The following is a 14,909-nucleotide window of genomic DNA, read 5'->3' as shown; positions in this document are numbered from 1 at the left end:
GACATTTTATTTGGTGATTTTTGATCTTCTTGATATGGATATCAATTTTCTTCTGTAAGTTTGGAAAGTTTTCAGCCAATATGTATTGAAAGTGCTTCCTGTTTTTTCAACTGAAATACAATCGACATATAACAGTGTATAGGTTTAAGGTGTACAATGTGTTGATTTGATCCATTTACATATTACAATATGATTACTGTCATCGTGTTAGCTAACATCTCTACTGCTTCACATAATCATTCTTTCTTGTTCCCCCTTTTCCTTCTGGGACTCCCATACTTTGTGTATTGTTCCTTTTGTTTGTGTTCCATAGGTCCTGTAAGATTTTATCACTTTTTCACTGTCTTCTTTTTGCTCCTTTGACCCGTCTTTGAGTTAGTTAAGTCTTTCTCCTGCTTGATCTAATCTGCTGTTGAACCCTTCTGGTGAATTTTTTCAGTTCAGTTATTATTTGACAGTTCCACGATTTCTGTTTGGTACTTTTAATACTTTGTATCTCTTTTTTGAACTTCTCACTTGGTTCATGCATTGTTCTCTGGACTTCATTGGGCATCTTTATGGGAGTTATTTTAAATTTTTCATTAGGCAGATTATTTAATGTCATTTCACTAGTGTCAGTTTCGGCCTATATCTTGTTCCTTTGTTCGAAATATCTTTTCCTTATTCCTCATTTCACTCGACACTCTGTTTTGGTGTCTGCTCATTAGACAAAGCAGTCACATCACCCAGTCTTCATGACTGGCCATGTGCAGAAGGAAACACCCACAGATCAGCCTGGCCAGTGATTTGCAATGACTTGGGGGTCCTCTGCCAGCAGTTTCTCTTTCAAGGTAGAAGCAAGCACTGTGGTTTTTTCTGCTCTGTTTCTGCTGGGCAGGAGGGACAATCACTGTTGGCTGTCATCCCAAGCTGCCGCCTCTGTTCTCCCTCCAGCAGCTAGACTGTGGGCGAGCCATCAGTGCTCCAGGATTGGTGAGACAAGTGCTGGCTCTTGGGGCAGTACCAGTGAAGTGGGAGCACTGCCTTCAGTCGATCGACTATTACCTCCCCAGGGGAAGCGGAGACGTGGGATTTTTCATCCCCTCACTCTGTGTTGAGTTTGGGCAAGCTGGGGAGGGAATCAAGCCACCACCTCCATGGTGGTTTGGGTGGCTAGACTGCCCTGAACCAATCAGAGCCCTGGGTCTGGTGACACTGTTCCTTGGGTGTTCGTTCCCCTCGGAAACACCAGGGCACTGGATGCTTGAACAACACCCTCTCCTCCCCTGAGTGAATCTGGGAGCTATAGGGTCTCTTCGTGATCTTATGGCAGTACTCTGGGGTAGAGTGTCTGGTGAAAGGGCATCCCAAATCTCCCTCCTGGCTTTGGTGCATCTGATTTTGCATCCTCTAAAGGTGTGCATAAGCCTGTCAATTAGTTCCTGATTTCTTACAAAGGAAATTGGTCCATGAATTGCTACTCACTTGGTGTATTTTTGGGAGATGGAAGGTCCAGGGTTTTCTAAACCAACTTCTTTCCGACCAGCATTCAGCCTTTATTTCTTTGAATTTTTTTCTGCTCTACATTCTTTCTGTTCTCCTTACTGGATTCTGACACATATTTTAAAACTTTGGGGAATGTTCCACATGTCCTTGAGGCTCTATTCATTTTCTTAACTCATTTTTCTGGGTTTTATATATTGAGTGAATTCTATTGATCTTTCTCAAGTTCATTGATTCTGTCCCTTGTCATCTCCACTCTACTTTTGAGCCTATCCAGTATGCGTTGTTTTGTTTGTTTGTTTATTATATTTTTCACTTCTAATATTTTTATTTGTTCGTTTTAATGGTTTCTATTTCTTTTCTGAGATTTTCTGTTCTTTCAGTTGTTTCAGGGTAATTTTTGATTGTGCATTGAACCAGTGTTATCACAGCTGCTTTAAAATCCATCCTATAGTTCCAGGTACATGTGACTCATCTCAATATTGGCATCACTGGGATGTCTTCTCCCATTATGCTGTGATATTCTTGGTTCTTGGTATAATGTGTAGTTTTCTATTGTATCTTTGAAATTGAAACCTTCTATTGTTGAAGTCTGTCAGCCAGTTTAAGTTCAGATTTAGTGTGGTCTGTTGTTCCAGTGACCATTTAGCTTTCTTGGGGCTTTCTATATTATTCTGTTTTGTTTCATTCTTCTGGCTCTACTGGAGATCACTGGCTTTCTGCCAGTGCAGCCCATAGCAGGAAAAGGTTCTTTCCTGGGCCACCTTGTATTGCTAGGTGATGCTGGGTGATGAAGGACCCATGGAAGAGAGAGTATTTCCTCTGGCAGTTTCCCAGCCACTGGATATTGGTATGCTTCTCACTCTGTCTCTGCTAGTGCCCCTGAGTGGGGAAAGTTTTTATCTCAGTCACTTTTTGCTGCTTAGAGTTGGGGGTTTTGAGAATTGTCTCGTGAGGATCATTTTCTCTTATCAGGTACAAGGCCAGGAGCTGCAGAAACTGAGATGCTGTCTTCTGCTGGTTAAAGGGTTGCGACCTGGTTTGCATTCTACATCTTCTTGAAGGCTTGTGGCATAGTTTGCTGGCACCAGTGAAGGCAGAAATGGCTACTGCTGCTGCCTGGTGTGGAGCAGGGTATGCTCTGCCACTGTCCGTGGGTGGGAGATAGGAGGTAATCCTAGTATTGAGACAAGTGAATGGTTACTGATGGAGATGTAAGTCTGGGCGCTAATGACATATAAACACTTTCATACAAGAGAATGTGATGATACTAATGTTTTCGTAGCCCAGGATTAACAGAGGAACAGGACTGATTCTAGATATCAACAGATTTCTTAGGCAAGAGAAGGGAATATTCACTGAAAGAAAACATCTGGGGAGAAGCTGGGAAGACTAATGTTGTGAAAGTCCATTGAGAGGAGAGTTTGAACTAAGGATGATCAACATGGTGAGATATTAGAGAGAAAATAGTGAGGAAATGTCAGTTAAGATATTTTGGGCTAACTTAGAAAAAACAAACGAAATGTTCACAGTGGAAGTCAAAGTAATGCTGTTAATTACATTGAGGTAGCATTCATAGACTTATATATTCAAGAAATGGGGCTGAGAAAGACAAGATGCAGATCAGAAAGTTGTTTATCAAAAATTTAGAATTATAGCAAATATCATATGGGGGAGGATAGGAGTTGTGGTTATTTATAGGCAGAAGAGGGTCAAGTGGAAAAGATTGTAGGTAGATAAGAAGGAAGTGGAATATCTGGTGAATAATACTATGGAATGCCTAATTGTGAATGTTTGATGATGTCCAGGAAGTAAGGATAAAACCAAACACTTTGTGTTCTAATTATTACAAATGTATCTTTATATTACTCCTGTTTAGGGCCATTGCTTTTATCAAGGATATGCCACAGAGATTGCAAATTCGGTTGTGACACTTAGCACCTGCTCTGGACTCAGGTAATGGCATATTCCAGAGATGTACATGACTGAAATCTTGTGTACCCTTTTACTTTCAGAATCTTCTCGAAGGGTAGATGGAAGACACAGAAAATAGACACTTTCATTATGTGTCTTCTCATCTGCTATCTTGGCCTGCTTGTCTTATCATTTTCCCTATTCACTTTGTCTCTCTCCCAGGCTTGCAGTTATAAAATTTATTCAGAAAAAGCTGCCACTAGTATAAGAAATATCCACATTACTGAGCCACAGTAGAATTGCAATGACTCCTAAATGCTGTAATAGATAGAAGAAGGTAGAAAATTGGGTTTAAATGTTAATCCAAAGAAGATGGGATGATTCTTAGATATTAGACGACAAAGGCCACTATCAAATTTCTATATAATGTTTTCACTTAATATTGATTTATGTGTATCATTGAGAAATCTATGTTTTTAATTTCTTTTTATGTATTTAAATATTCAGGGGATTATTGCAGTTGGAGAATGTCAGTTATGGAATTCAACCATTGGAATCTTCAGCTACATATGAGCATATGCTTTATCAGATAAAGGATAATGAAATTGATTTTCCCCCCATAGCAGAAAATAATTCTACAACCCAATTGGCAGATCAGTCCTACAAAATTCTTGTGAAATCAGAAGTAAGTAACCCCTTTTATGGGATCTTCATTTGTGCAACTTTTGATAAACATATTCACGTTGAAATTTGTTACATTTGGAAAACAAATTTAAACTGATGTTGATGATAATAAAACCTTCTCTTTAAGGTATTTATTTAAAATATTTTCTGTTTAGTCATATAATATTTAAAAATGTAATAGATATAAACATATAATCCAAAAATCAATATTCTCACGTATACCTAATTGCAAGTATTCTTATGCGTATATGCACAGTTGCACTGTTACTGAATTTGTAACCTAATAATATAATGATACTCAAATTTGCTGATTCTGACTCTGTCAGCAGTTTTGCCAGTGCATTTTTTTCTTTGTAAAAAAGTGTTATTTTGATAGAAAAGGTAAAAGTAGAAAAGAGGCAAGAGACCATCTGAAATGTCATTGTCTAGATATAGTGCTCTTAGAACTTTGGAGTATTTGTTCTAATTCTTTTACTGTATCTAGTTATAAAGGTTGATTTATAAAAGAAGATTTATTTAACAAAAAATTATCTAATCATATATGCTTCTTTGAAATTTCCCCTTAAAATTGCTATTAAGAGGATAATGCACATTTTCTCTTATCATTAAATTTTGTTACATTTATTATTATTTTAAATTAACATTAGTTAATGTTGATTTAAAATTAAATGTATGCATCAGGAAAATAAGAAATGACCATAATACTGTTTTCTAGAGGAAATGTTGTGTGGAATTCAGGGCAATTATTTTGATTTGTACTCTTTCATGCTTTTTCATATACATATATATATATAAACTTAAAATACCTACGTTACAAAATTATGGCATATTCTGCATATTTGTATTTTTACTTTAATCCAGAAATGAACTGCAGTAATGTATCAAATTTTTGAACATTCACGCTTTTTTTTATAAATACCTGTATCTAAGAATAGGCATATTTCCAAAGTTTTTTAGATATATATACATCCTAACTTCCTCCTTAAGAGTGATTGCACAACTTTACATTTTGCCATCAGTGGTTAAGGAAATGAATCTCTGTCCATATATTCTCATGAAAATTGGATATCCTGTTTAGAGAAGCAAAACAAAATCGTAACAGATGAAACTTGAATTTAATTTTTGATGATCTCCATCTCACTGTTGCTTTAATATGCTTTTATTTATTTTGCCAAAGATGTTGGTACAAATACGGATTAGTGAAATTGCCCTTTCAGAAAGTCATAAAAATGATAAAATATAATCATATATAGAAATGAAAATTTCATTTTTAATGGAACTGAGATGTAACCCCTAACCCTATGCCATTTGCATGTTGCAGTACAACACTGGACACAGTTGCAGACCATTTTCATAACTGAAATAGAGCACTGTCACATGAAGTAAATTGGATAACTTTAAAGGATTCCATGAATACTCTTCTGTGTCAGTGGGCAAACCTGAAGGGATTGACATACTTTGGGAAAGACAAAGAGCACTGCACTGGATGCCATCCCCCTCCAGTGAATCAGCAATAAGAGAGGGATGGGAAGAGACAGAGATAGCATACAGTTCCAGCTGCCTTAGCTTGAAGTTCAAGTCGGTCAGGCTGTAGCCACAAGAATTTGGCCGAGTAACATCATCCTTCTGTGTTTAAATGTTCTCATCTGTAAAAATCCAATAATAAAAATAATCCCTAACTCACACAAATATTTTAAAGATTCCATAAATTTATAATTGAAAATGACTTAGCATAGTATGGGAAAAATAAGTGATCAATAAATATCGCTACTACTACTATTAACATTTGCTCTCTCTAGTTTCTAATGTAGTAAAGCAAGGTAACTGGAACTAATTATGGAAAGTTTGGACACAAAACAAAATGCAATAATGAAATAAAAGAGACTAAAAGTTCAGAACCTAGAGGAAGCCAGGGATATCACTGCAGGAATGAATGGAAAGAATGGGTACTGATATGTTTGTGAATTAAATGATTGCTTTTCACCCTGAATTTGATAGGCTCAAATCTGTAGCTTTAGAGATGCATGTTTTCCCAAGCATGTTTTTACAAGCACAAATAGACAAAGTGAGTATTTTCAATATAACAGATATTTTAAAGAGAGAGAGAAAAATAAAATAAAATCATATATTTTAGGCATGTTTTGACATTTATGAGAGGAAACACAAATAAACTCATAATCAAGGTGAATGCCTTCATGATAACCAGTGAAAAGTAGAACAAACAAAATACATAAAGGGCTTACCTGTTAAAAACATATTGGACACATGCATTTACCCTGCCCCTTCCTTAAAACCCACTAAAGTGAAAAGGAGTTTTTAACATGGCATTAACATACACACACAAACAGAACAGAAGAATAGTAATAACATTGGAAGTTGAATAGCAGATAGACAGCTGATTTAGCCACTAAAAAGCTGAATCCTTAACTGGCAATTGGGATAGGCTATAGGAAAGTTGATACACACTACAGAACTACTTAAATGTTTTTGGAACAACAAGTCCGAGTACCTTAGGAAATGATATTAAGGGTGGGCCTAGGAAGAGAAGTGGTTGAAAATAAGTTGCATAAATATGTATAAAACCTGATTTCCTCTCCTAATCGATTGTTTCTGTTGTAAATTAAACTTGGCACACTAGATATTGGGAAACAGCTTTACACAATCCAAGATGTTCATTAGAATCCAGGAGGGAATCAAACCACCCAAAAGAATCAAAACTAACCATGTTGACAGCAGGGTTTTCCCAACAAACAACCCAGACAATTTACGCTCTGTGGAGACAGCAGGCCATAAGCTCTGTATGTGGTCATAGATGTTGGAATAAGCTGTCAGATGCTCAATGCCTAATACAAAGGGGCACTAGACATATGATGAAACAATTGAATATGGTAGAGACATGGAAAAATTCAAAGTGCTAAAGCCTGAGGTACCCAGGAATAGAGAGAGTGAAGAAAACAAAATGACAATATCCTCAGAGAGGTAGGAGAAAATATTTCACCACAAAATAAGAACAGAGTGCTATTTAAAAAATAACACTCAGCAGATAACAGTTCTTGGAAAGTAAAAGCATGCTGAACCTATGTAAAAACTCAAAAGAAAGTTCGCAAGATAAAATTCCAGAAATCACACAAAGACTAAAATATAAACAAAAATGACAGGGAAATTTGAGAGATAAGAAATTCAATTAAAATAACAATATGGGTGATGCGATATGAGTTCCAGTACAAATAAACATAGAAAATTGAGTTGAATAAATCACAAAACAATCGAAGAAAAATTCTCAGAATGATTTAAGTGGAGGTTCTGGACCAATATTAAAAAAAAATCTGGTTTCTTATATATAAAGAAGATGCAGAATGGCATGGTCTTACCTAGCAGCAATATTGGAGGTTGAAAGGCAATTCAGCAGTTACTTAAAAGGAGGCAAAGTGATTTCCAGCCTATAATTCTATACCCAGTCAGAACTATAAAATTGAGATTTTTTTTGGTTGAAACCATTTCTTTCCTTCCTATTGTGAATGTCCTTCCTAATGTGTGAAACAAACCACGCTTTTAAAAAAAGAGACTCTAATCTCATCCCGAATGAAAGTAATAGCCAGCCACAATCACAACCAAATTCATAAAGGGTAGTTGCCAAATACAGTGAACTTTCAATCAGATCAAAAGATGGAACAACTGTGTAAGCTGCCTCAAACTATATTCTTCATGAGAACCACTATTAGGTCAAATACCACTAGATTTTGAAGCAACCAATTTCCGACTGTCAGTGGTTTAACATAACATACGTGCTTTGCTCAGGCAAAGACCAAGGTGGATGAAACTGCTGGTTGTTTCCCTTTCTAGCTTCAACACGGGGCCCCAAACTGTCCCCCAGTAGTTTTTGAATCTAGACAGGAGTTAAGGGAAAAGAGTGTCTATATCATCCCCTCCTTGATGCTGCTGGCCCTGGGCAGCTATCTCTCACAGACTTCTCCTCTCTTGGAGAAGGAGCAAACATCATTCTTAGATAATTAGCCATTTCTTATAAAGCAAGTATAGCAACTGCCGGGGCATGGACCATTACCGGTCCATGGCCTTTTAGGAATGGGGCCGCACAGCAGGAGGTGAGCAGCAAGTAAGCGAAGCTCCATCTGTATTTACAACCACTCCCCATCGCTCACATTTCCGCCTGAGCTCCTCCTCCTGTCATATCAGTGGTGACATCAGATTCTCATAGGAGTGCGAACCCTACTGTGAACTGCGCATGCGAGGGAGGGATCTAGGTTGTATGCTCCTTATGAGAATCTAATGCCTGATGATCTGAGGTGGAGCTGAGGCGGTGATGCTAGCACTGGGGAGCGGCTGCAAATACAGATTATCATCAGCAGAGAGGTTTCACTGCACAGAGACCATGATAAATCAATTGCTTGCAGACTCATATCAAAACCCTGTCAGTGAGTGGCAAGTGAAAACAAGCTCAGGGCTCCCACTGATTCTGCATTCTAGTGAGTTGTATGATTATTTCATTATATATTACAAAGGAATAATAACAGAAATAAAGTGCACAATAAATGTAAAGCGCTTGAGTCATCCCGAAACCATCCCCACACCCCAGTCCATGGAAAGCTTGTCTTCCATGAAACCGGTCCCTGGTGCCAAAAAGGTTGGAGACTGCTGAATTATAGTATAAGTCACCTATCCCCACCATTTGTTCAACAAAAGTTTGACACAAAAGAAATGAATGTATTCTAAAAGAAGACTCCAAAAGGAATAAACAAGGGGCATAAGAATGAATATAAATATAACATATAACATATAAGACATATACAGGACCCAAAGTGAGTTAAAAATCCATATTGATGTTGTTATATATTCATGGTCTGCCTCACAGGTGCCACCTATTGTTCTAAGAGCTTTACAGTATACCCTGTCTTTCCAGTTCTTTCTACAGTTCTGAGAGTGAGGACCATTGTCCCTCTCTTCAGATAGGAAGCAGAGACCTAGAGAGTTTAAATCATTATCCTAGGAAATCCTCCAGTAAGTTACAGCTTTAAAATTCTAACCTAAATAATACAACCCCAGAGATAACGTTCTTTAGTACTCAGTCTGTTTAAAGATCCTGGAAGTGCTCAAGAAATAAACGTAAGAGAAAAATAAAGCCATTTTTAAAAGGAAAGACATTGACAATAGAATGAGTGAATAACAGAATAGACACTGTGCTAAGACCCCAAGGTGATGTTATAGTCAGGGTTAAAGAAATAGAGAAAGCAATGACATAAAAATGATGGCAGAGAAAACCAAAACTGTGTGTGATGGTTAATTTTATGTATCAACTTCCCTGGGCCACCATGCCCAGATGGTTAGTCAGATTTTCTGGGTGTTTCTGTGAGGATGTTTTTAATAAGATTAAGAACTATATCAGTGGAGTTTGTGTAAAGCAGATGGTCCTCCATAATGTGGGTAGACCTCATCCAATAGGTTGAAGTCCTGAATATAAGAAAAAGATGTAACTTCCCCTGGGTAAGACAGGACTCTCTAGCCGACAGCTCTCCAACTGGAACTGGAGCATCAACTCTCTCCACGTCTCCATCCCACTAACCAGCCAGCCTCCATAACCATATGAGCCAATTCCTTTTAATACATCTAATTATAATAAGTATATTAAATGTGTAAATATACACACATATTCTATTGGTTCTGTTTCTCTGGGGAACCCTGACTAATAGAGTGTGAAAGATTGCTAATGGACATTCAGGATAATCAATATTGTCATTCATGAATAAAATCACAACCAAAGTGTTCCAACTTATGAAGGAAGAAAACTCTGTTGAAATAAAGAAGTCCTGAACTTGAAAATTTTCAAATTACAAGAAATCCTTGTGAAAACTGGTGACACCAAGATACAATGTATTTTGGACTTTATCAATAAATAATGAATAATGCTATAGGCATCTTGGCCTCAAAGAAAGTCACCCACAAAGGTAGAAAAACTCAGACTGGAATTAGCCTTTGCCAGAATGAAGTGCTTGTAAGATAGTCAAGAATGTCTAACTAGGGAGTAGAGAAAATGGCTTCTCCAGGGGGCACACAATATCCCAGCAATTTGTTATCCAGTCAAGTTGCCATTATACTCCAAAAACATGTGTGCTTTTTCAAAGACTTTGAGACAATATTACGTAAGTCAGTAAAGAAAACAGGAATTGAATGAATTTAACAGATTTCAGTAGAAAACCACAGAATCATGGCAATAGTTTCAGAAATACCATTTGGCAACATTCAGTACACATTCATGGTAAATAGTAGGAATAGAAAAGTTCCTTGATCTCATAAAGAACATCTATTAGCATCCACAGCTAACGTAAAGAATGTAAATGACTGAATGCTTCGCTCCTGTTATGGACTGCAGGATTGTGTTCCCCCAAATTTCATATTTTGAAACCTTAACTTTCAATAGGACGGTATTAGGAGTTGAAGCCTTTGGAAAGTAATTAGGGTTAGATTATGTATGAGGGCGGGGCCCTCATGGTGGGATTAATGCTCTTATACAAAAAGGAAGAGGCACGGGATCCCTCTCTCTGCTCTCCATCACATGAGCATACAGGAGATTTGCAAAGTCGGAAGAGTGGTGTCACCAGCCATCACATCTGCTGGTGTCTTGATCTTGAAGTTTCCAGCCTCTAGAAATATCAGAAATACATGTTTGTGGTTTAAGCCACCTAGTCTATGGTATAGTTGTTATAGCCCCAAACTGAAGAAAACCACCCCTGAGATTAGGGATAATGCAAGGTTGTTTGCCATCACTACTTCCAGTCAACATTTTACTAGAGTTTTTAGGTAGTACAATAGGAAAAAGAATAATAATAAAGGGTATACATTTTTGAAAGGAAAAATAACCCTATTTCTTTAGTGATCTAACTCTCTACATAGAAAGTCCTAAAGAATCTCCATTAAGGCAATCCGGACTAATTAAGAGAGTCTAGCAAAGTCACAGGGAAAAAGAAAGATAAGATATTCATTTTCCCCAAATTGATCTGTAGATTCAGTGTATTCCCAATCAAAATTCTAGAAGACATTTTGTAGAAATTGATTCTCAAATTCATAAGGAGATGCAAATACCTAGAAGAGTCAAAGAGTTTTGAAAATTGAAGAAAAGAACAAGGTGAAGGGCTTACATTGCTTTTTCTTAAGCGACCAGATAGTAAATATTTCAGGCTTGTGGGACATATGTTCTGTTGCAGCTACTTCAGTCACCCTTTGCAGCGTGAAATCAGTGTAGACAAACTATAAACAAACGGGGGTGGCTGTGTTCCAATAAAATATTTTTTTACAAACAGGTGGTTATACCATGGGCCGTCGTTTGCTCACCCCTGCTGTGGAGAAACATATCGTGTTTTTGGTATAAGGGTAGGCGTATAGGACAGTGGAACACAATAGATGAGAAGTAGACCCACGTGCTCTTGCCCAAATTATTATCCACAAAGGTGCTAAGGCCTTTGAAAAGTAAAGAATGATCTCTTCATCAAATGATGCAAGAAGATTGGATTTCCACGTGGAATAAAATGGGAATTGACCCTTATTCCAAAAACATGAATTAGAGCATAGTCAAGGCTAAACATAAAATTTCTAGTAGGGGACTTGGAGAAACCACATTAGTGAGCCACAAGCCTGTGAAGAGATGTTCAACATCATTAATCACCCAAGAACTGCGAATTAAAACCTCAGTGAGATCTCGGTACAGACTGACAAGAATGCATGCAATGCAAAAGATTGACAATACCAAATACAGGCAAGAATGTGGAGCAATTGACATTCTTATTAGTTCTTGGAGAAAAAGCAGAATGATCAAACTACTATAGAAAGTAATCTGGAACTTTTGTACTACTTTACACATATACAGGTATCATGCGGATCAGGTTTTCCAATTCTAAGTAATCAACCAAGAAAGAATGAAAGACTGTAACTGCCCAAAGACCTGTATGTGGATATTCATAGCCACTGTATTTACAATAGCTAAGATGTTTAAATAATCCAAAGGATCATCAACAGTTAAATGTATAAACAAACTGTTTTGTGTTTCTAAATGGCACACTTCCTAGCAACAAAAACAAATGGATCACTAATAATCACAGCAACAAAGATGTGTGGTGAGTGAAAGAAGCCAGATATAGAAGAAGGCATGCAATATGATTCCATTTGTGTGAAATTCTAGGTTACGTTATTGTAACCTATGGCGAGAGAAAGCAGATCACTGGTTACCTTGAGACTTGTAGGCTATTAACTTGGAAGAGGGTGATGGAAGCATTATTTATTTTAGTGATGGAAATGGTTGCATGGGTGTGAATATTGCTACCAGTTCATGTAACTGTATTCTTAAAATAGATGCATTTTATTGAGAGTAGGCCACAATAAAGTTAATATAAATAATTACAAGTACAAAAATGATGATAAAATAGAGGTAACATTAGGGGGAAAGTTGATGGGAATTTGTTTGGCTTGAAGGTTGGGGTGAGGGACCAAGAGGAAGGTATTGAGAGGAAGGAACAAGGATTCTCCCTCATTTCAGTAACTTTTTTGAGGATTCTAATTCTCAAGAATATAAGGTGAAAGCTTCTGATTTGTTCCTAAAATTTTCATACAGTATCTCACCAGCTTATTTACTCAGTGGGCATCAATCCTCTTATTTCTCTAATATCTATAGCTTTATGGATTTGTATATGTATCTACCACCTATCTGTCTACCTATATCTCTCTATCTTTCTGTCTATCTATCTATAACTCTGTATGTGTGTGTGTGTGTGTCTGTATGTATATAATTATATAATGTACATGATATTACAAATAATGTAAAAAAATTTTAATGTTATGTTTAATTCATGTTCTCTGTTTTGCAGAAAAATTCTGGTGTACTGTTGAAAAGAGTTCTGAAAATACAAGTCATTATGGATAAAGCCTTGGTATGCATTATTGATATATTTCATTGTATCTTTTTTGTATTTAAATTGAAAGGGGATATGTAAAAGAATCTTTATTTGCAATGCAGATATATGTCACTCTGTTCAAAATGTGTATCTCAGTGTAGCAGTACATAAAAAATGTTGTCAATTGCCTTTCCATTGGCATGGGGGAATCAATACCAATATTTATTAGAAAGAATGTAAAACTTCATATATAAGGGAGGATTGTATTGCACTGTAATCTATTGGATTATAACTAGTTGCATATACTTCTGGATCCACCCAAAATTGTGGTGAAACTCTTCCTTAAATCAATTTCCATTTTAAAATAAGCTATTTCACTTATTACTCAATTGAAGATCCTTTTATTAAATATTATCTTTTATAAGATTATTTTATGCTGTGTAATTGCTTAGGTTCTCTGTTGGAAATTCCATTTTTTAAAAATAGGAAGAATAACTCATAGGAACATATTTCATTATGGAACTTTTTGTTTATACAATTAGTTTTAGCAAAAACTTATGGGCAGGCAGCAAGTTAAAGAAAAAACTTGCTTTGTCCATTATCACTAGTAATTTTGTATAAGTCTCTCAATGAGTTTCATGATGTTTTAGATTTTTTGCATAAAAGGAAATATTCAGATCTTTAAATAACTTTTATAAAAGTATTAACAGGAAATAATGATACAACACTAGCTCTGGGACCCCTGGGCCCTGCAACCAGACTCCAGGTCCCAGCTCTGCCTACTGGTAGACTGGCAGGCACCCCAGGACTTGGCTTCACCCACCAGTGGGAGGGCTACAGCCCTGGAGTCTTCTGGACCTTGACTCCATACAGCAGTGAGCCAGCACTATCCCCAGAGCCCCCTGGAGTTTCACAGTCAGCTGCCTTATGACCTGGTCCTGACGACCAGCAGCTGGCAGCCTGTGCCTGAGGCAGCACTGGCAACCACCTGAACCAGGGGCCAAGCAAGCCCACCAGACTTCCCACATAGTCAGCCTGCCACAACAGGAAGACCCACACAGCCCACATTGGGGAACCACTAGAGTATATACCACAGGTGAAGAGAGTGGAGAATGCTGCTGGAACACACAGGAGGTCTCCTGCAAAAGGCCACTCTCCAGCATTAGGAAACGCAACCAACTTATCAGGTACATAAACATACAAATACTAATATAGGCAAAATGAGGCTACAGTGGAACACATTCCAGATGAAGGAACAAGATCAAAGCCCATAAGAAGATCTAAGTGAAGTGGAGATAGGCAACATACTTGAGAAAGAGGTCAGGGTAGTGCTCGTAAAGATGATCAAAGAACTTGGCAGAAGAATGGATGCACAGAGCAAGATGTTAGAAATTTTAAGCAAAGAATTAGAAAATATAAAGAATGACCAAACATAGATGAAGAATACAATAGCTGAAATGAAAAATACACTAGAAGGAATCAATAGTAGACTAAATGATACAGAAGAATGGATCAATGAGCTGGAAGACAGAGTAATGGAAATTACAGATGTGGAACAGAAACAAGAATGAAAGGAAATGAGGACTGTTTAAGAGACCTCTGGGACAACGTCAAGCACACTAATACTTGCATTTTAGGGGTCCCAGAAGGAGAAGAGAGAGAGAGAAAGGAACTGAAAACATATTTGAAGACATAATAGCTGAAAACTTCCCTCACATGGGAAATGAAACAGATATCCAGATCCAGGAAGCCCAGAAAGTCCATATAGGATTAACCCAAAGATGAACATACCAAAACATATAGTAATAAAAATGACAAAAATTAAAGATGAAAAGAGAATATTGAAAGCAGGAAAAGGAAAACAACAAATAACATACAAAGGAATTCCCATAAGGCTATCAGCTGACTTTTCAGCAGTAACTCTGCAGTCCA

General features: G+C 37.1%; 1 protein-coding gene across 1 annotated transcript in view; it reads left to right on the top strand.

Annotated features, from left to right (window-relative positions):
* The window catches only part of LOC103002740 (A disintegrin and metallopeptidase domain 3-like), a 102,112-nt gene that overhangs the window by 27,781 nt on the left and 59,422 nt on the right, over positions 1-14,909 (top strand). Inside the window, exons 5-7 of the mRNA XM_007178427.1 lie at positions 3,362-3,438; positions 3,904-4,081; positions 12,951-13,013. Of these exons, the coding sequence (XP_007178489.1) occupies positions 3,362-3,438; positions 3,904-4,081; positions 12,951-13,013 (318 nt within the window). The remainder of the gene's footprint in view (positions 1-3,361; positions 3,439-3,903; positions 4,082-12,950; positions 13,014-14,909) is intronic.

This window comes from Balaenoptera acutorostrata, chromosome 21, assembly GCF_949987535.1.
Source record: "Balaenoptera acutorostrata chromosome 21, mBalAcu1.1, whole genome shotgun sequence".
NCBI lineage: Eukaryota > Metazoa > Chordata > Mammalia > Artiodactyla > Balaenopteridae > Balaenoptera > Balaenoptera acutorostrata.
The sequence above is the reverse complement of the archived record's forward strand: the minus strand, read 5'-3'. Positions and strand labels throughout refer to the sequence as shown.